We start from the raw sequence: 21,710 nt of genomic DNA on the forward strand, positions 1-21,710 counted from the left end.
AATGTCCTGCACAGAGCCCTCACCTCAACCCTACTTGAACACCTTTGAGATGATTTGGAACACAGATGGTGAGCTAAGTCTTCTCCAATATCAGTACCTGGGCCTCATAAATGCCCACAGACACCCTCCAAAAACTTGTGGAAAGTCTTTCCAGGAGAGTGGAGGCTGTTAAAGTCACAAAAGGGGGGACAACCCAAGATTAATGGCCATGGTTCTGGATTGGGACTTTAAAAAAAGTAAAGGTTTGATGGTCAGGTGTCATCAGACCCTTGGCCATATAGTCTCTAGTCTGGCTTGAAAAGTTCTTGCTGGCTCACAGTTTTTATATATATTTTATCTCCATTTATATATACTGTATATTTTACTACATCAATTGAAAGTGAAATGTTGCTGTACTGTCTGAACATTTTACGTTTTGCTCTTGTTGCAGGAAATGTTTACAGAGAAGAGAAGAAGGTAATGTGTTAAGTTTTGCACCCTGTTTTCCTATATATTTAATACAATGTAGATCCTTGCTCGATTGGGAGGAGAATGTCATATCCTGCAATGTGTGTGAATTTGTTGTTGTTGTTCGGTCGTTTAGTCGCGGACCATAGTGCACCAGGCTTTTCTGTCCTCCACTACCTCCTGGAGCTTGCTTAACTTCATGTTCATTGTTTCGATGATGTTCTCTATCCATCTTGTTTTCTGTCGTCCTCTTCTCCTCCATGTTTCCCAGCAATCAGGGTCTTTGCCAATGAGTCCTCTCTTCACATTAGGTGGCCAAAGTATTCGAGTTTCAGCTTCAGGATCTGAACAAAATTGGGCTAACTTTACTGTCGGCTTATTTTTTTAATGTTTCCCAAAAAGTGCGCTTGTAAAGACCGCTACACAAATACGGTGTGACAGAAAGTATCGCAACAACCGCCATTTTATTCTCCAGGGTGTTCGAAATTTGTTTTTATTGTGTTGGGGGGGGGGGGGGGGGGAGAGAGGGGGAGATGGGGGGGGTCTAAGTAATTTTCTAGCAGAAAAAAGTTTTAAAACAACAAATCTCAGAAAGAGGCTTGGTCCTTATGTGGTTAAATGCCACAAATAGGTAAGATTAATGCATTTAGAGAAAAGAGGGGGCTCCATAATCCAAAAAGTTGAGGGATTGAAAAAACCCCAACAGGAATGGGGAGCGGTAAATCTGCCTACTTGGATTCTTCATTAGTGTTTGGTGATGGGAGGGTGTCAGGGTAGAGCTGGCCGTACACGGCTGGCTCTTTGTTCGTACATTCGCACGCAGAGCATTTGATGTCATCGACGGGTCAAACCCATTTCGGCCCGAAGGCTTTTAAAATTTTCATCCAGACGGATTCTCGGATGTATTAAACGGATTTCTGGTGCTTCTGAAATCCTACAAAAGAATAAAAGGAAAGTTTATTCAAATGTATCCGTATGGCGAATATTTATATACACATTATATGTTTGTCAGCCAATAGGATTGTAGTGGATACAATTAATTAAAAGAATGTATCTAGAATTAGAATGCAATTATGAATTTAGATTTTGCATTGTACAAAAACCTCCGCATTCTTCTTTCACACATTCTATTCCGTACATAATCAAATGACTGAGATTGGTTCTAATTCTGGATGAAACTCACACGTGCGGTGTAATAAATCTGGCACTGTCACCGAAAAAACAATCCTCCATTGACCTCTTCCCAACCGGGCCAATTCTGGCACTTCGCTCCTACATGTAAAAATCGAATGTTTTGCTAGAAAATTACTTAGAACCCCAAATATAATATATCATTTTTTTTTTTTCGCAGAGACACTATAAAATAAAATAGTGGGTGTTGCAATTATTTTTTTTTTATGTCACACGGTATTTGCACAGCGTTTGTTTGTTTTTTTCAAACGCAATCTTTCATGAATTAACCACTTGCTGCCCAGGTCAGCTTTCATCGCTGTCACACTTTGCAGTGATGCTACACTGTACCGAAATGAAAGTGAATTAATTTTATGGGGCTTTTTTTTTTTTTTGCCGATATTTAACCACTTAACCACTTTCAGACCGGACCATTTTGCTGGCCAATGACCAGAGGTCTTTTTACAATTTGGCACTGCGCTGCTTTAACTGGTAATTGCGCGGTCATGCAATGTTGTACCCAAACAAAATTTGCGTCCTTTTTTTCCCACAAATAGAGCTTTCTTTTAAAGGTATTTGACTGACTCTGCGATTTTTTATTTTTTGCGATATAAACGTAAAAAGACCGCAAATTTTGAAAAAAAATGATATTTTCTACTTTTTGTTATTAGAAAAATCCAATAAACTCAATTTTAGTCATACATTTAGGCCAAAATGTATTCAGCCACATGTCTTTGGTAAAAAAAAAAAAGTCAATAACTGTATATTTATTGGTTTGCGCAAAAGTTGTCACATCTACAAACTAAGGTACGTTTTCTGGAATTTACGCAGCTTTTAGTTTATGACTGCCTATCTCATTTCTTGAGGTGCTAAAATGGCAGGGCAGTACAAAACCCCCCCAAATGACCCCATTTTGGAAAGTAGATACCCTAAGGAAATTGATAAGAGGCATGTTGAGCCCATTGAATATTTTATTATTTTGCCTCAAGCGATTGAATAATGACAAAAAAAAAAATTTTTTTTTTTTTTTTTTTTACACAAAGTTGTCACTAAATGATATATTGCTCACACATGCCATGGTTATATGTGGAATTGTACCCCAAAATACATTCTGCTGCTTCTCCTGAGTACGGGGATACCACATGTGGTCGACTTTTTGGAAGCCTAGCCGCGTACGGGGCCCCGAAAGCCAAGCACCGCCTTCAGGTTTTCTAAGGGTATACATTTGTAATTTCACTCCTCACTACCTATCACAGTTTTGAAGGCCATAAAATGCCAAGATGGCACAAAACCCCCACAAATGACCCCATTTTAGAAAGTAGACACCCCAAGCTATTTGCTGAGAGGCATGTTGAGTCCATGGAATATTTTATATTTTGCCACAAGTTGCGGGAAAATTACAAACTTTTTTTTTTTTTTTTTTTCCACAAAGTTGTCACTAAATGATATATTGCTCACGCATGCCATGGGCATATGTGAAATGACACCCCAAAATAAATTCTGCTGCTTCTCCTGAGTACTGGGATACCACATGTGTGGGATTTTTTGGGAGCCTAGCCGCGTACGGGGCCCCCGAAAGCCAAGAACCGCCTTCAGGTTTTCTAAGGGCGTAAATATTTGACTTCACTCCTCACTACCTATTACAGTTTTGAAGGCCATAAAATGCCAAGATGACACAAACCCCCCCCCCCCCCCCCCAAATGACCCCATTTTGGAAAGTAGACACCCCTAAATTTAGGGGTACACTAGTGAGACTCACAGGTAAAAAAGCACCTAGGCTGTCAGCGACTGTATCAAAACGCTACAAGAAAAACTGTTAGCGATCGCAGGGATCAGGCCTGACTCTGCAAATGCTGCAGTTTTGTGTGTTGTGTTTTGTAAGTGACAGTGATCGATCGATACTGCACTTGGGTGGGCTGGTCTGGGCTTGGCGGAGGGGCTAAACGCAGGTGCTAGCAGGTATCTGGGCTGATCCCGCTAACAATGCGTTTTGGGAAACCTAAACTGCTGGCGACGCTAATATAGATCTGATCAGATACTATATTACTAAGGGAGGTGTATGCTTTGTGCGTGGGTGTTAGCGGTACTGGCACTAACCTGACGCTGCCTGGGGCGATGCAGACCTTATCTGACCCTCAAACTTATATCACCCGCCGGGTGATCAGGGGGTTAAACCTTTATTAGGTAATAAATGGCGGGTGCCCTGAAACTATAACAAAATAACTAACCAACCAGCGTCACCTGTAACAGTTATATGGTGATCACTGGTGAAAGGGTTAACTAGGGGGCAATCAGGGGGCTTTATGCGGTAGTATATGGGGGTCCCTGGCGCTATAAAAAGCTGCGGCGAACCTAAATACCTACCTGCCTAACTAGCGTCACCTGTGACACTAATACAGCGATCAGAAAAAACGATCACTTATTAGGCTGGGTTCACACTGGAGCGATGAGGGAACGCCACGAATCCGCGGCGGGTTCCCGCATCGCATGCCTCCTGGCGGCAGTTCACACTGCCCTATGCGAACTGCTGGGAGTGTCAGTGAAATGTTAATGACACCCCCAGATCAGTTCGCATATCGCAGTGCGATCTGCAAACTCGGATCGCATGGTGTGAACACCCATGCGATCCGATTCTGCTGCGGACCAAAAAAAGGGTCCCGTGCGAGTTTGCAGCGGGTCCGACGCGAATTCAGCCATACTATCTGTATGGCTGAACTCGAATCGCACAGAGATCGGATGTGATTTGCACTGCAGTGCGGTGCGAATCACATCCGTTCTCATAAACCGCTGCAATGTGAACCCAGCCTTAGTGACACTGGCGACGGGGGGTGATCACGGGGTTAAACCTTTATTGGGGGGGTTAGGGGGGTACCTTAGAACTAAAGGGGGCTAACCCTAACTGCCCTAACAGTTATTACAGTCACAAATGACACCAATGCAAAAAAAAAAAAAAAAATGCAATTGATGTCACTGTGACTGGGGGGGCAGGGGTGATTGGGGGGGTGATCGGGGGGTGAAGGGGGGGTGAGAGTGTGCCTGGCATGTTCTACTGTGTAGTGTCGTGTTGGTGCAACTCACTGATCCTCTCTCCTCGGTGCCGGAACGAAAAATACAGACACGGAGGAGAGATTACATCACTTCCTCTGCCTGTGTTTACATTACTGGAGAGGAAGTGATGTCACGCCTTACTTCCATTCGTCAGGAGCGATCGCGAGGGGGTGGCCATGAACGAATGGCCGCCCCCCTCATCCCGGATCGCTCCTGAACGGATACCGACCGCCGCTGGCACCGGGGGTGGGGCCCGATCGGGCCCCCCACCCGCGGGAAGGCAGGGACGTACAGGTACGCCCATATGCCTGCCCGTGCCATTCTGTCTACGTACATCGTCGTGCGGCGGTCGGCAAGTGGTTAAGGACCGCCGTATTGCCATTGTACATCATCACAATGGCACAGGCAGGCACAAGCACGTAGATGTACGTGCCTGCCTTCCAGCGGGTGGGGGGTCCGATCGGACCCCCTCCCGCTGGATACGGCGGTCCGGTTTGCTGCAGAAGCGATCTGTGATGAGGGGATGGCCGTTGGTTTCTGGCCACCCCCTCTGGATCGCTCCTGGCCAATGACGAACTTTCTCCCACTGTGTATTGTTTACACAGGAAGGAGGAAGTGATGTCATTCTCCTCGGGGCGGTCTTTTTGACCGGACTACGAGGAGAAGACTAAAAGTAAGTGTGCACCAACACTACACTGACATGTAGGTACACACAGGCACACAACCCCCCCCCCCTCCCCCCCAGTCACAGTGTCACTGATTGCATTGATCATTTCTGTTAGGTTAGGTCCAGGGTAGCCCCCTATCACCTCCCAATAAAGATTTAACCCCCTGATTGCCCCTAGAGTTAAACCACCCCCTTTTGCCAGTGTCACTAAGCGATCATTTTTCTGATCGCTGCATTGGTGTCGCTAGGTAGCTAGTTATTTTTTTAGGTTCACCGCCAGGTTTTTATAGCGCTAGGTACCCCGATATACTACCCAATAATGGTTTTAACCCCCTGATTGCCCCTAGTTAACCCTTTCACCAGCGATCACAGTATAAGTGTCACTGGTGACGCTGGTTAGCCAGTTAGTTATTTAGGTTCCCCATCAGGTTTTTATATAGCGCCAGGGACCCCCATATACTACCTAATAAAAATTTGAACCCCCTGATTGCCCCTAGTTAACCCTTTCACCACTGATCACCGTATAAGTGTTACGGGTGACTCTGGTTAGTTTGCTTTTTATAGCATCAGGGCACCCACCATTTATTACCCAATAAAGGTTTAACCCCCTGATCACCCGGCGGGTGATATCAATTAGGTTTTAGGGTCAGGGTCTGCGTCGCCCCAGGCAGCACTAGGTTAGTGCCAGTACTGCTAACGCCCACACGCAAAGCATAAACCTCCCGTAGTGGTATAGAATCTGAACAGATCAATATCTGATCTGATCAGATCTATACTAGCGTCCCCAGCAGTTCAGGGTTCCAAAAAACGCATTGTTAGCGGGATCAGCCCAGATACCTGCTGGCACCTGCGTTTTGCCCCTCTGCCCAGCCCACCCAAGTGCAGTATCGATCACTGTCACTTACAAAACACTAAACGCCCTGCGATCGCTAACCGTTTTTTTGGTAGCATTTTATATTTAAATCCGGAAGGCAGTGCTTGGTTTTGGGGGTCCCGTACGTGGCTAGGCTCCCAAAAAGTCCCCTACATGTGGTATCCCCGTACTCGGGAGAAGCAGCAGAATTTATTTTGGGGTGTAATTTGACTTATGCCCATAGCATGTGTGAGCAATATATCATTTAGTGACAACTTTGTGCAAAAAAAAAAGTTTGTAATATTCCCGCAACTTGTGGCAAAATATAAAATATTCCATGGACTCAACATGCCTCTTAGTAAATGGCTTGGGGTGTCTACTTTCCAAAATGGGGTCATTTTGGGGGGTTTTGTGCTATTTTGGCATTTTATGGCCTTCGAACTGTGATAGGTAGTGAGGAGTGAAATCAAAAATTTGCACCCTTAGAAATCCTGAAGGTGGTGATTGGTTTTTGGGGTGCCGTGCGCGACTAGACTCCCAAAAAGTCCCACACGTGGTATCCCCATACTCGGGAGAAGTAGCGGAATATATTTTGGGGTGCAATTCCACATATAACCATGGCATGTGTGAGCAATATATCATTTAGTGACAACTTTTTGTTAAAAAAAAATTTTTTTTTATTTTTTGTCATTATTCAATCCCTTGGGACAAAAAAAAATATTCAATGGTCTCAACATGGCCCTCAGCAAATATCTTGGGGTGTCTACTTTCCAAAATGGGGTCATTTGGGGGGGTTTTGTGCCATCTTGCCATTTTATGGCCTTCAAAACTGTGATGGGTAGTGATAGGTAGTGAGAAGTAAAATAAAAAATTTATGCCCTTAGAAATCCTGAAGGCGGTGCTTGGATTTCGGGGTCCCGTACGCGGCTAGGCTCCCAAAAAGTCCCACACATGTGGTATCCCTGTACTCAAGAGAAGCAGCAGAATGTATTTTGGGGTGTCATTTCACATATGCCCATAGCATGTGTGAGCACTATATCATTTAGTGACAACTTTGTGCAAAAAAAAAAAAGTTTGTAATATTCCCGCAACTTGTGGCAAAATATAAAATATTCCATGGACTCAACATGCCTCTCAGTGGGGTCATTTTGGGGGGTTTTGTGCTATATTGGCATTTTATGGCCTTCGAAACTGTGATAGGTAGTGAGGAGTAAATTCAAAAATTTGCACCCTTAGAAATCCTGAAGGTGGTGATTGGTTTTCGGGGTGCCGTGCGCGACTAGACTCCCAAAAAGTCCCACACATGTGGTATCCCCATACTCAGGAGAAGTAGCGGAATATATTTTGGGGTGCAATTCCACATATAACCATGGCATGTGTGAGCAATATATCATTTAGTGACAACTTTTTGTAAATTTTTTTTTTTGTCATTATTCAATCCCTCAGGACAAAAAAAATAAATATTCAATGGGCTCAACATACCCATCAGCAATTTCCTTGGGGTGTCTACTTTCCAAAATGGGGTCATTTGGGGGGGGGGGGGTTGTACTGCCCTGCCATTTTAGCACCTCAAGAAATGAGATGGGCAGTCATAAATTAAAAGCTGTGTAAATTCCAGAAAATGTACTCTAGGTTGTAGACGCTATAACTTTTGCGCAAACCAAAAAATATACGCTTATTGACATTTTTTTTTTTACTAAAGACATGTGGCTGAATAAATTTTGCCCTCAATGTATGACTAAATTTTAGTTTATTCGATTTTTCTTATAACAAAAAGAAGAAAATATATATTTTTTTTTTTTCAAAATTTTCGCTCTTTTTCCATTTATATCGCAAAAAATTAAAATCGCAGAGGCAATCAAATACCATCAAAAGAAAGCTCTATTTGTGGGAAGAAAAGGACGCAAATTTCGTTTGGGTGCAATATTGAATGACCGCGCAATTACTAGTTAAAGCAGCGCAGTGCGAAATTGGAAAAAGACCTCTGGTCCTTAAGGTGTTTATTGGTCCGGGGCTGTAGTGGTTAATCATCACTTTTTTTTTTTTTTTTTTTTCTAATAATTGGGTCATTTTTCCCCCTTCACTGATGGGCACTGATCACGGGGTAGTGATGGGCACTGATCAAGAGGCAGTGATGGGCAGCACTGATTAGCAGCACTAAGGGGACTAATGTGCCTCTAACCAAAACCATTTAACTGCTTTTTTCTTTTCTTCATATAGAAGAGAGGGGGGGAAAAAAAGCTGATAACCGACTTCTGTTTTACTACGGTGATCAGCTGTCTTTGGCTGACAGCTGATCACACGGTAAAGGGCCCACTGTCTTTGGCTCTTTACCCTGCTCTGATCAGCCATGGACGTCCTCCCGGTGACAAGTGGATGAAGACCGGGCTTTTTCTGCCACCTTATGTTTACAAGTTTAAATCAGTATTTTTTGCTAGAAAATTACTTGGAACACTGAATGGAGGTCAGTGCAGGGATTGGAGGAGAGGGTTGGCGGACACTGATTGGGAGCCAGTGTAGAAATTGGAGGAGAGGGTTGGCGGACACTGAATGGAGACCAGTGTAGGGATTGGAGGAGAGTGTTGGCGGACGCTGAATGGAGACCAGTGTTGGGATTGGAGGAGAGGGTTGGCGGACGCTGAATGGAGGCCAGTGCACGGATTGGAAGAGAGGGTTGGCGGACGCTGAATGGAGGAGAGGGTTGGCGGACGCTGAATGGAGACTAGTGTAGGGATTGGAGGAGAAGGCTGGCGGACGCTGAACAGAGGTCAGTGTAGGGATTGGAGGAGAGGGTTGGTAAGGTGGATAAGTCTGGCAGCAGCTTTCATGATGGACTGAAGAGGGAAGGAGCCTATGGAGAGGCGTGCCAATGAGAAGGGAGTTGCAATAGTCAAGGCGAGAGATAACGAAGATCTTGGTGGTTTCATTCGTTAAAAAGGGGCGAATTTATGGAGTTAAATTCTACAAACTTTTAATTGGCAACAAACTAGAGTACTTAAAAAAAATCTCCATAGGCGACGCTTTAGACGCCTTTTACTGGTTACCAGTTTGGAGGTATACAGGGAGGACTGGTGATAGAATTATTGCTCCCACTCTGACATTGACGACAATACCTCCTATGTGTGGTGTAATGACTGTTTACATATGCGCATGGGAACAGCGCATGCGTTCGCATTTGCGTGGTGGGACGGGTCGCTTTAGTATAAAATTTATTTTAAAAAAATTATTTACTTTTTTATTTTACACTTTTTTTTTTTTTTTTTTTTTGGATTACCTTTATGAACAACATCCCTGCCCTGTTGCATTGTGAAAACTGGAGGCTCTCCTCTCCACATGAGTGCCATTCACAGAATGCTTTGCATTTTCTAAACTAATACAAAGTGTCCTCTGATTGGATGGAGATGAACACAACATCGCCTCTCCACCTTATCCAGTTAGAAAACCGCTTTGCATTCATCCAGAATATGATATGAGACAGAATATGAAACAAAAATCCAGAAAAAAACACACAATACAAATGTTATAAATGGAGTTGCAGTTCAGTGAGTAAAATAAGTATTTGATCCCCTTATAAGCTGGTTGAGAAACCCTTGTTGGTGATCAGAGGTCAGACGTTTCTTGTAGGTGGTGTCAAGGTTTGCACACATCTCAGGAGGCATTTTTGCTCCACTCTTCTTTACAGACCTTCTCTAAATCCTGTAGGTTTCTTGGCTGTCGCTTGGCAACTCGAAGTTTCGGCTCCCTTCATAATTTTTCTATAGGATTAAGGCCTGGAGACTGGCTAGGCCACTCCATGACCTTAATGTGCTTCTTCTTGAGCCCCTCCTTTGCTGCGGAAAAGTCGGCCTGTACCTTTAGCAGAGAAACGGCCCCAATGCATAATGTTTCTACCTCTGTGCTTGACTCCAGGGATGGTGTTCTTAGGGTCATAGTCCTTTTCATCCTCCAAACACGGCGAGTCAAGAAGGAACATGTACAGTCACATGCCAATGAACATCTAAATGATTCAGAGAAGGATTGGGAGAAAGTTCTGTGGTCAGATGAGACCAAAATTGAGCTCTTTGACATCAACTCAACTCACCGTGTTTTGGAGGAAAAAAATGCTGACTATGACCCCAAGAAGACCATCCCTACAGTCACACATGGGAGGTGGAAACGTGGTCTTTTGGGGCTGTTTCTCTGCTAAAGGTACAGGTCAACTTTGTCGCATTGAGGGGCCATGTATTGTAAGATCTTGGATGAGAACCACCTTCTCTCAGCCAGAACACTGAAGATGGGTCAGGGATGGGTCTTCCAGCATGACAATGACCCAAAACATACCGCCAAGGCATCAAAGGAGGGGCTCAAGAAGAAGCATATTAAAAAATGGTGATTATGACCCTAAGAACACCATCCCTACAGTCACACATGGAGGTGGAAACCTGGTGCTTTGGAGCTGTTTCTCTGCTAAAGGTACAGGCTGACTTTGCCACATTGAGGGGCCAATGGACGGGGCCATGTATTGTAAAATCTTGGATGAGAACATTCTTCCCTCAGCCAGAACACTGAAGATGGGTCATGGATGGGTCTTCCAGCATGATAATGACCCAAAACATTCCGCCAGGGCAACAAAGTAGTGGCTCCAGAAGAACCACATTAAGGTCATGGAGTGGTCTAGCCAGTCTCCACCCCTTAATCCTATATAAAATGTATAGAGGGAGCTGAAACTTCGAGTTGCCAAGCGACAGCCAAGAAACCTTATAGACTAAATGGATCAAAGATGTGTATTGATAAACGCAAACTGCAAATCGGGCCTTAGAGAAGATCTGAGTGGACCAAAATGCCTCCTGATATGTGTGCAAACCTGGTCACCACCTACAAGAAATGTCTGACCTCTGTGATCGCCAAAAAGGGTTTCTCCACCAACTACCAAGTCATGTTTTGCTTGGGGATGAAATATAGGAAATTTTTTTTCTTCTTCTTTAATTTAGTTATGCTTTTATTTTCTCCAGAATGAACTAGACTGAAACCTTTTAAAGCCTAACTCTGCTTTTTAATGTCCCCTTTTAAATAGTTTGTTTGGACCAAGGTGGGCCAATTCTACCGTTTCCTGCACCAAGAAGTGTGCTTGCTGGGAGCGCTGTATTACCTGTGTGTAGCCTCAGCTATCGGTATACAGCGCTGTGTTCCCGTCCCTCTCCCAGAGCAAAATAGGGTTGGAGTGCTGCTCATCTGTTCACAAGAAGCTTTGTATTCTATAAATGAACACAAAGCTTCCTCCGATTGTGATGTCATCCACATGCCTCAGGCAATCTAAACCGCCAATGAGAGGAAGCTTTGTATTCATTCACAGAGGACAAAGCTACCTGTGAATGGATGAGCAGTGCTCAGCCTGACATTTTTTCTCCAGAGTGAGACAGGAAGTTCCATATCACTGCTGGAACACAGCGCTGTATACTGACAGCTGAGGCTACATACAGGTAATACAAGTTAAACCTAGGCAAACCATTTCCTGCAGGTGATTTGTAATGGATGTGACGTTTCATTGCGGCCATCTTGGTACACCGCCCTCGTCCACAGTAACCCTACAGTCTGAAGTTGTCAAGCGGACATCTTTTTACAGCCACCGAAGTTTTGCATGTCACACTCGTCTTTACCACTAAACTGAGCTTGTATCGTGAAATACAGGATTTAGAAAACCGTGACACTGTTTTAAAGTTGAATTTAAAAAAATCAGCGGTCTTCTGTTAGATCAGCAAACCTGTGAGATCGGCAGGCTTGCTGCTTCTAAAATTCAACATCAAAACCATGTCTTGGACTTCTAAATATTGTATTTCATATGTTATAAGCTCAGTAAAAATAAGTGTGAAATGCAAGACTTTGGTGGGTGTAAAAAGATGTCCGCTTGGTGACTTCAGACTGTAGGCTTAGTGTGGCCGAGTGCGAGATGTACAAAGATGGCCACGATGGAACGTCACTGTCGTTACTAAATCTGATGGGTTGCTTAATCTGACGGAACACCTGCATTCCACGTGTTTACATTTTATCAGAGTCACCGGTTAAGGACACGGCAGCCCTGCTCCCTAACAACTGGCTTGGGCACAGCTCCGGTTTCTTAAAGTCCACATTGTAATCGCACCTGACAAACCAAAATCGCGCCGTGAATTTGCACATAAATCGCACTTAACAGATGGAATTCGCACCACAGCAGTGTGAAGCGGGGCTCAAGGTATCGGCTTTAGTATTGTTGCATTTGCACGAGTACAGGTACTTATGCCTATGCTTAGTATCAGCACAACGCTAAATAAAATGGTAGACCAGATGGACCTCTTGGTTCTGTGCCATGACTTTTATACATTTCATGGTGGGCCACTTAATGGTTCTCTGCTGCCACTCTTCTAGATGTCATAGGGAATCGGCTGGACCTTTTTGAAGGTCCTCTGCCATCACGCTTCTATATTTCATGGTAAACTGCATAGAATTCTTGGTGGTGCTCTGCCATCACTCTTCTATATTTCTTGGTGACCTGGATGGGATTTTTGGTGGTCCTCTGCTGTCACGCTTCTATATTTCATGGTAAACTGGATGGAATTCTTGGTGGTGCTCTGTCATCACTCTTCTATATTTTATGGTGGCCTGGATAGACCTTTTGATTGTCCTCTGCAGTCACTCTTCTAGATTTCATGGTGACCTGGGGGGATTTTTGGTGGTCCTCTGCTGTCACTCTTCTATATCTCATGTACTCTTCTATCTTCTAATATGACCAATCTGTATAATTCCAGAATCCGAGACTGTGCTGCTGATGAAGATAGAGAATCTGGTCTCCTGATGTGACTTGATGCTGCTTTGATACATCTGCACCATAAACTGTCCCTTCTTCACTTTTCCGGAAGGGGAAGCGCTGAAAATGGAGCAGACCCATCTAAGAGACTTATCGGAACTTTTAAAGCGCAAATCTCCAAATCTTTGCCAAGGGAATGGAAGAGACTGAAGCCTACAAAGATTCTGAGACCAGCTGTGCCTTTGGCATATTCCGGGTGCGGTCTATTTATAGATTTGTAAGATGTACTTTGACCACTTTTCTGGTCAGAATAACTCTTTAAAGCCCATTTTCAGCCAAAAATAAAATATTTATATATGAGATTTTGGGTAGTGGAAGAAAAAGTCAGAACCTCTGGTTTTAGATGTTAAGGTTCATGTACACTACGGTTTCTAACCTTGAGTTTAGGAGCTTTTGGCGGGGGTTTTTTTTTTGCCAAACTTTCTAAACTCAGCTCCATAAAACCCCATGTGCCCATGTACAGATAGGCTTTTACAAGAGTTTAGAAGCTGCTGTGGTTAGGGGAGGTTCAACTTTCCTCTCCTGAACGTGGAATACTCCCGTTGTTGACTGACGGCTGAGAAACTCAGTGAAATTGCAGTGTTGTGTGTTGCATTTTTTTTTCCTGTGGTTAACCTAGTCCGTGTGTACATGAGCCCCTACCTGTGTCCCTGCTGAGGTTTCCCTCTTCATTTCCTCTGACACTCATCAGATGGACAGGATGTGAGGAAAGATCTCCAAGATGGCAATAAGAACCGGACAAGGCTTCTAACCTTTCTACACACTATGCACACCTAAAATGTGCTGGCTGGATTTGGGCTTTTAGAGTGGAATATTTTTCTTAATGTGGAAAAGGGTGACATTTATTATAGGATAACTTTTTAGAGAGGTTTATATTTTTGGATTTTTTTTTCACTATTTAAAATGTTGGTTTACAATCTGATATCCTTGTGTTACGAGTTTCTGATTATTGTCTTCCGCTTTTGCTCAGGCTTACGGTATCCATGCTGTTCTTACTCATACCCCCTACGCTTTTGTATTAAATGTGTAAATACGAGCTTTAACCCCTTCTTGGTGGCCATTTAAGTGGGAGCTGGGGCGGACTTCCCAATCACATAATCGCTGCGATTGGCTGTCTCGTTGGTCATATATGATTGGAAGGCCATCAATTCCTGGTCACACAAACCAGGAGCTGCTGTCTGACAGGTCGGCCACTGTGCCAGGAATGTGCGGTAAGCCTGCACAGAACCCTCAGCCTGCCAAGGATGCATAACGGGCATTAAGGCTCCGCCCTTTCCCCTACCACCGCACATTAGCTGGCTGTCAAGAGGTTAAAAATGTTGGCTCGAAACGATGGAACCCATGACCGGCAAGGGCCCTTCACAGGCTTTGTTTTAAAGTTCCAAATATTTTAGATGATCAAAATCCATTCAATGCACTTTAAAGGGGTGGGGGTGCCCACTTCTTTAGGGAATGAGTAATAATCCTATAGGAGAACATTTTTTATATTTTTTTAAAAAAAAGTTTTTATTCCCAAGAATTGGAGGGGGGCGCCAACCATGAAATAAGTTGGCCGTATTATACTCTTTAAAACGAAGTTGCCTGAAGGTCTCGCCCACTCTATGCTGGGGCCGACATTCCTTGGTGGTGGCACTTTTTGTAGATATATTTGGATGTCTGGGTGGTGCATCATGTCAATTTATGTTGACAACCCCCCACTGGTCCCTCCAGGAGTAGGGCAGCCCAGGTCCAGTACATGGACCTACATCCTGAACCCTTCAGCTTTGGTACAGAAAAGTGGAAGCTCCACTAAACTCTCAACCCAAAGCTGAAGGTGGGTAATGGAGGAGTCATTGATTCAAGCCTCCACCACTGCAAATCCATTTGGGTCCTGGCCTGAGGAACCTGTCCTTGCTTTTATGAAGATGCCGATAAGGAGAAGTCACACACCAATTATGTCACTTGGCTCAATCAATATTTAGTCAGTTATAAACGCAACAAACAGTTCATCTCTGCAAGGAGACAACCCCTCTCTGACATGTTTCACCTTCAGGGATGTAGTCATGTGGGCTGTTTTTTTTTTTTTCTTCTTCTTCTTCTTCTTTTATGGCTGAATAAACATTGACCGAGCTAAGTGGCGTCTTTGGCTTCTCCTTTTTTCTGTGTCTTCATGGAGTGAGGACGGGCTCCTTAGACCAGGAACCTGATTGGATTTGCAGTGGTGGAGACTGCTTGGATCGATGGCTCCTGCATTACTTACCCTCAGCTTTGGTGTCACCCTACAATAGAGTTGCCGCCTCATCCCTTTAAACCCAACCATCTTTGCATTAAACAGGTTCTGAGGCTAATTAAATGCAGATAAGGCACCAAGTGAGAGTTTAATTACCACCTTAATCAGCCACAGAACCCCTGTAATTAATATGTGTGAGGTGGCAACCATAACCTACACTACAAAATTCTCAGGTTAAAAAGGACAGCTCCCCCTTTTTTAAAGCTCACACCCCCTAACCCCTTTATACCCGCCCTCATAGCTCTCCCCCTCTTTGGGTGTAGCACCTCCTGGTGTTTCCAGGGATTGGGGGGGGGGGGGGGGCATGGTAATGGAGTAGTACTTGGGGTTCAGGCCTGGAAATTGGCTACTAGATGTGTCACATGACAAAGGGTGTGATGTCATCGCTCCTTCTACTCTTCTGTCATTGGGGGGAGCACTATGAAGGTTTATAGTAGATGGTGGCCGGAGGTTGGGCTTTTAAAGAGGCCCTGTCACTTTGCCCTGAAAAGGGTGAAGGTGGTAATGTCTCTTTAACTTACTGTCTGTAAAATGTGCCGGGCTGTGAGACCTGAATAAATAAAACTTTATTTAAAAACTAATATTTGCCGTGTGTGATATTATTTTATCTATGATGGCGGGAGGGGATAAAGCTTGAGATTTATATGATATATTTGCAATAAATATGTATATCGGTTTTCACCAGCTATAAACAGACCATGGAAGGGGTCTACCTTGTCTGGCCATGGGCTGGGAAGACAGATGATCCGCAGGGTCTGTGCACCCTGGGAGTGGCCATCATAGGGGAGCTCTTCATAACACTTGGGTGTAGGACCCCACTGTGTGAAAAGAACTCGCTGCCTTTTAGGGCCTGGCGTTTGGCTAAATCCGAGGGGCAATTCTTGCTTACCAGGCCTCGGGGTCTAGGCCAGTGATGGCGAACCTTGGCACCCCAGATGTTTTGGAACTACATTTCCCATGATGCTCATGCACTCTGCAGTGTAGTGGAGCATCATGGGAAATGTAGTTCCAAAACATCGGTGGTGGGGGGGGGGGTGCCGTTCGGCATCACTGGCCAATGCACAATTTGGGCACAGCCACTTTTTTTTTTTTTTTTTTCAATCTCTTCACGGTTTGTTACCTTCAACTTTTGTGTGTGTTTTTTTATTCATTGGGTGAAGGGTGAGTCCTCGGGCTTACCCTGCCGTCTAGGGGGAGGATGTGTGGCCTTCTGGTTCCTTCCTCCCCTGCCTCTGAGGGGGGGTCTATCTTCGGAAGAGCCCCCCTAACCTAGTATTTCGGGGATCACCTCGGCTGTCCAAGAAGAACAGTGGTCTGTCAGGCCTTCTGGTTAGGCAAATCATGTTGGACCTATGGCCCCTGGCAGGAGCCTTGTACCTTGACCCCCCCGGGGAGCGAGTCTTACCCCTTCCGGGGGTGGACAAAAGGGCACTTTTTTGTGTGTGTTCACGTATGGGTTTTTCGTTAAAGGATTTTTGCACCAACGCGAATCACCCCCCCCACGCCGAACGCAGGCAGGGGAGGAAGGAACCTAATGGCCACACCTTCTGGACTTCAGGGTAGGACCGAAGACCCGTACCCTACCATCCATGAGTAAAGGGAAAAGACACATAAAGATAGAGCCCACTGGGCATGGAAAAGAACAGGATACGACGCCTGAACTTAGCTAAAAGGCCAAGAAGCGTTCATTGGACCCTTTTAATGCATGTGGATGCATCAAGGCCATTTAAAGCAGAATTCTAGAAATATATGCCCATAAAGGCTTAATGGAGGCCAGATTGGTTCTCCACATGCTCGTTGAGGACACCGCAGTGCATGGCAGTACCATTGTCTACATACAGTAAGCCGTGTCATCTTCTGGACAGGCTGGAGAGACCTCACTCTGCTCCGGTCCTTCCACCACTCAGGAACCGCCTTGTATTTTTTGTCAATGAATACGAGGCTGGCTCTGATTGCTGGAGAGGAAAAGTGGATGACATCACAATCTCTACTTCAACCAGAGAAGACACTCTTACTTCCAGCAATAGAGGGAAGTCCCTCCAGCCTTTTCAGAAGCTGACATGTTTCTGTATATACACGTGTAGAAATCCGTATCATTGTAATCCTGCAGGACATGGGCTGAGTATTCATAGACCCCGGGTTATAGACTCGTACCTTCAGATGATTGGACACTGGCAAGCTTTAGAAGGACATGTGTTTTTTTATTTTTATTTTTTATTTTTTTACTGTCTCTGCAAAACAATTCATCACAGCCAACTCAAGATGAGAAGGAGGAGTATATTCTCGCCGTTCACTCTTCAGGAGGGAGGTGGGTAAAGATACGAAAGCGTCCAAAGTCCAATAAATGTTAATGGGGGAGGGGAAATCACTTGTAGAAACCCCGTATGTACCCTCAGGGTGGGGATCCCAGGGGAACATTAGGAGAGAAAATGGCTCAAATTTCTGTAATCTATTTGATTCCAATATGTAGATTCAGGTGGGAATCCTAAGTACCGATCAGCAGGGGGAGCACTTCCCACCCGAGAAGCCCAGAGAACTGAGAGGACTAAACTCTAACACAGTGATGGAGAACCTTGGCACCCCAGATGGTTTGGAACTACATTTCCCATGATGCTCACCTACACTGCAGAGTGCATGAGCATGATGGGAAATGTAGTTCCAAAACATCTGGGGGGCCGAGGGTCACCATCACTGGTCTAAGAGGTCAGAAGTTCTGGAATTACATGGACCACGAATACATTTCTCCAATATCCGGTCAAGGAGACCACTACATGTTCCTATAACTTCATCCGCATAGACAAAACTGGTTTCTTATATTTGCTCCTGGTAGCCCCCCAGATTGGTTTCTAGGAGCGTCTTCTCATTCTTATGGTCCCCCTCCATGTCCCCACACAATAAGATCCCAATAAAGTTACTGCCTACTACAATGAAATGCAGTGTTTGCATGTGGAGCATCAAACTTGACCAAGCTGGGCCAAACGGAGACTTTAATGTCCATTTGTTCCTGGAGTTTGGCTTCAAACACAATTCGAAATCAGCCCTGAGGAAGGAGGATTTTCATCACCCCGAAACTTGTTGAATGTTTAGGTTTCGATAAAGACCCAAACCTTGGTATAAAGTTCTTTATCTCTTGATTGCCCTTCATGTTATGTTGTTTGAGAATGCATAGCAATGACTAATGCCAATTACACGGATATGAACCTCTGCAACTTCAACCGGTCTTGAAGAAGGGGGGGGGGGGGGGGGGGGGGGGTTGTGCAATCCCTGAAACACGTTAACAGTCTTGCCCAGGTTTGATCTATCCATAACCTACTGCCCTTCAAGTTACATTATTTGAGATTGGGCAGGCCAAAAAGTGCATTTGACCTTCAGCAATGACCAAGGTACGTTGCACAAATCTGAACCTGCACCATTTAAAAAAGGGCCCTGAGGAGGGGGCTTTGTAAACCCTGAAACGTGTTGGAGTTGTCTAGATCTGGCATCAAGATAAAAAAACTTTTTACTAAGGGTAGGTCTATGCCTCTCTATTGCGCTTCAGGTTATGTTGTTTAGAATTGCATAGGAAAAAAAAAAACGTACATTTGACCTTTGGCATGGAGCGACATCCAGATGTGGAAAGTCCTGAAGAAGGGGGATCTGCAAACCCTTAAAACACATTGTTGGCTCTAAATAAAGAAAAAAAAAAAAAAAAGGGAAAGGCTGGTGACATGAAAGTCGGCTAAAACATAATTGTATTAATGCAGGTGAACAACAGCCAGAAAAGCCAATGCGTTTTGGCCGTCAGGCCTTAATCAGGACAGACGACCGAAACACGTTGGGATTTTTATTTTTTATTACTGTTGTTCACTTGCATGAATAAAATGATGTTTTAGATGATTTTCATGGCACCGGCCTTTCTCTTTCTTTTTTTGGATGGACTGTATATGGAGGTTTGCCAGGCTGAGTGCCCTGTTTTTGAGGCTGACCAGGAACTACACAGGAAGTAGTAGCTTGGAGGCCCCTGTCCCAGTTCTCTTCTAAATAAGGAACAGTTTTCTCCAGGTTCGATCTGTCCCCCAGCTATTGCCCTTCATGTTATATTATGTAGGCCAAAAAGTACATTTGACTTTCATCAATGACCTCCTCGTCGTCCTCTCCATGGCGAGGCCGGAGAACCTGCTCACTGCTCCGATCTGACGGCATCCATTGATAAACTTCACAAATGGCTTTCCAAAAGGAACTGAAGTGATAACAGATGATTAGGAATGAGATTTCTTGGCCTGCCCCGGCGATATACGGTGTGCTGTCACCTCACTGGGATCAATTAAAATCTCCTTAGAGGGAATTTGTCAAGAAAAGCTACATTTCATATCTTACAAATACATATTCACTTTCCATTCAAGAAAAAAAATGTAGCATTGCTCTATACCAGAGGTCTCCAAACAGTGGCCTCCATCTGACCCTTGGGGCACCATTTCTTACAATGATGGGGCACTACACCTCCTGCCGACACCAACAATAAGGCACCATTCTTTCCACTGACACCAATAGAGGGACACTATTCCTCCCACTGACACCAATGATGGGGCACTATTCCTCCCACTGGCACCAATGACGGGGCACTATTCCTCCCACTGACACCAATGACGGGGCACTATTCCTCCCACTGACACCAATGACGGGGCACTATTCCTCCCACTGACACCAATGACGGGTGTCAGGGCTGGCTTACCCCCTTCCTCCTCTGTGCTGGTCGCTCAGCTGTCGGCTAATTGCAAGCTCTCTTCTCTCTCCACAGTTACCAGCTGTTCCTGATGATGCTCGTCTGACCTGCCTATTTAAAGCCTTCCAGCCCACTTCTCCTTTGCCTTCGCGTTGGTCACATCACAAGGAATCATCCATCTCCTGCTGTTTGTTTCTAGATTGGCTTACTGACATCCCTCCTGGCTCATTATCCTGCTTGCAGTTGCTTTTTTTGCCATTGCCGTTTTTTTTTTTTTTTTTTTAAAAGCCAGCAGCTACAAATACTGCAGCTGCTGACTTTTAAAATAAGGACACTTACCCGCCCAGCGCGCCCTCGATGTCGGCACCCGAAGCCGATCTCTCGATCGTCTCTCGGGTGCTGCCGCCGCCATCTTGGGTATGAGAATCAGGAAGTGGAGCCTTTCAGCTTCATTTCCCGGTTCCCTACTGCGCATGCACGAGTCGCGCTGCGCAATAAGGATGGACCCGCTGCCTCTGGGATCTGTGTGTTTCCCAGCAGGCAGCGGGGGACTTTCGGAAAGGGGCGTAGATCTACGCCCCTTTCTGCAGAGAGCTATCCCGGAAGTGGGTGCAGATACCTGTACTGTACAGGTACCTGCACCCCCTCCCCCCTGAAAGGTGCCAATTGTGGCGCCGGAGGGGGGGGGGGGAGGATTCCAATGAGCGGAAGGTTCACTTTAGGGTGGACCTCCGCTTTAATGCTGAACTTCAGGTATGATTTCTATTGCAAAGTTACACGGTTCCAGGTATTCATTTCCTGTACTTATACACACTTATATTCTTATGGTGGAGTCAACTCAACACATCAAAAAAATCTACAAAAAAGGACTATGCAGGGGGCTCGCGATTTGTAGCTGTTGGCGCCAAACCAGGCAAGGATAGGCTAGATAGGACAGCCATCCACCTGCGACATACTGTGCCAAAATCTTTGCCATAGGCCCACTCTCTACATCCTCGGCCATAGGTCCTCATGTATAGGAATAAAGGAGCGCAGTGGCAGCTGGTGACGTTTTTGGATGGGGAGGGCGCCAGACCCCGCCCATTGTTTTGATATAGAATCCACCCACTCCGCCCCCTGTATTCCACTTGATCATGATATATAGCGCAGCCTAGCAGATCATTAGTATATAGCTCAGCCTCAAAGATCATGGTATATAGCTCAGCCTCGCAGAATATGGTATATAGCGCAGCCTCAAAGATCATGGTATATAGCACAGCCTCGCAGATCATGGTATACAACTCAGCCTCAGATCATGCTATATAGCTCAGCCTCGCAGAATATGGTATATAACGCAGCCTCAAAGATCATGGTATATAGCACAGCCTCACAGATCATGGTATATAGCGTAGCCTCACAGATCATGGTACATAGCTCAGCTTCACAGCCTCGCAGATCATGGTATATAACTCAGCCTCACAGATCATGGTATACAGCTCAGCCTCACAGATCATGGTATACAGCTCAGCCTCGCAGATCATGGTATATAGCACAGCCTCACAGATCACGGTATATAGCACAGCCTAACAGATCAGCACAAACCACCTAAAAAATGACAGTGTACAGCTTTAAACAGTTACCAAAATTGTGCAGGACCCTTTTTTATTGTCCGCACCAGAATTGAATTGCATGGCTGTTCACACCCATGCGATCCAAATCCTGTACGAATTCACAGTTCGCATTGTGGAATGCGAA

General features: G+C 45.0%; 1 protein-coding gene and 1 long non-coding RNA gene across 4 annotated transcripts in view; one reads left to right on the forward strand and one right to left on the reverse strand.

The window, feature by feature from the left end:
• GDPD2 (glycerophosphodiester phosphodiesterase domain containing 2) overlaps window positions 1–15,855 on the forward strand; it is a 55,630-nt gene extending 39,775 nt beyond the window's left edge. For all 3 annotated transcript variants that reach the window (XM_077474349.1, XM_077474347.1, XM_077474346.1), the window contains 2 exons: window positions 431–456; window positions 12,947–15,855. In XM_077474349.1, the coding sequence (XP_077330475.1) occupies window positions 431–456; window positions 12,947–12,993 (73 nt within the window). In that variant the 3' untranslated portion in view covers window positions 12,994–15,855. The remainder of the gene's footprint in view (window positions 1–430; window positions 457–12,946) is intronic.
• LOC143967209 (uncharacterized) overlaps window positions 968–21,710 on the reverse strand; it is an 87,883-nt gene continuing 67,140 nt past the window's right edge. The window contains exon 5 of the long non-coding RNA XR_013271633.1: window positions 968–1,381. This is a non-coding gene — a long non-coding RNA (uncharacterized LOC143967209). The remainder of the gene's footprint in view (window positions 1,382–21,710) is intronic.

Source organism: Lithobates pipiens, unplaced genomic scaffold (genome assembly GCF_037356315.1).
Source record: "Lithobates pipiens isolate NorthernLeopardFrog02 unplaced genomic scaffold, aLitPip1_a1.2 Scaffold_1, whole genome shotgun sequence".
NCBI lineage: Eukaryota > Metazoa > Chordata > Amphibia > Anura > Ranidae > Lithobates > Lithobates pipiens.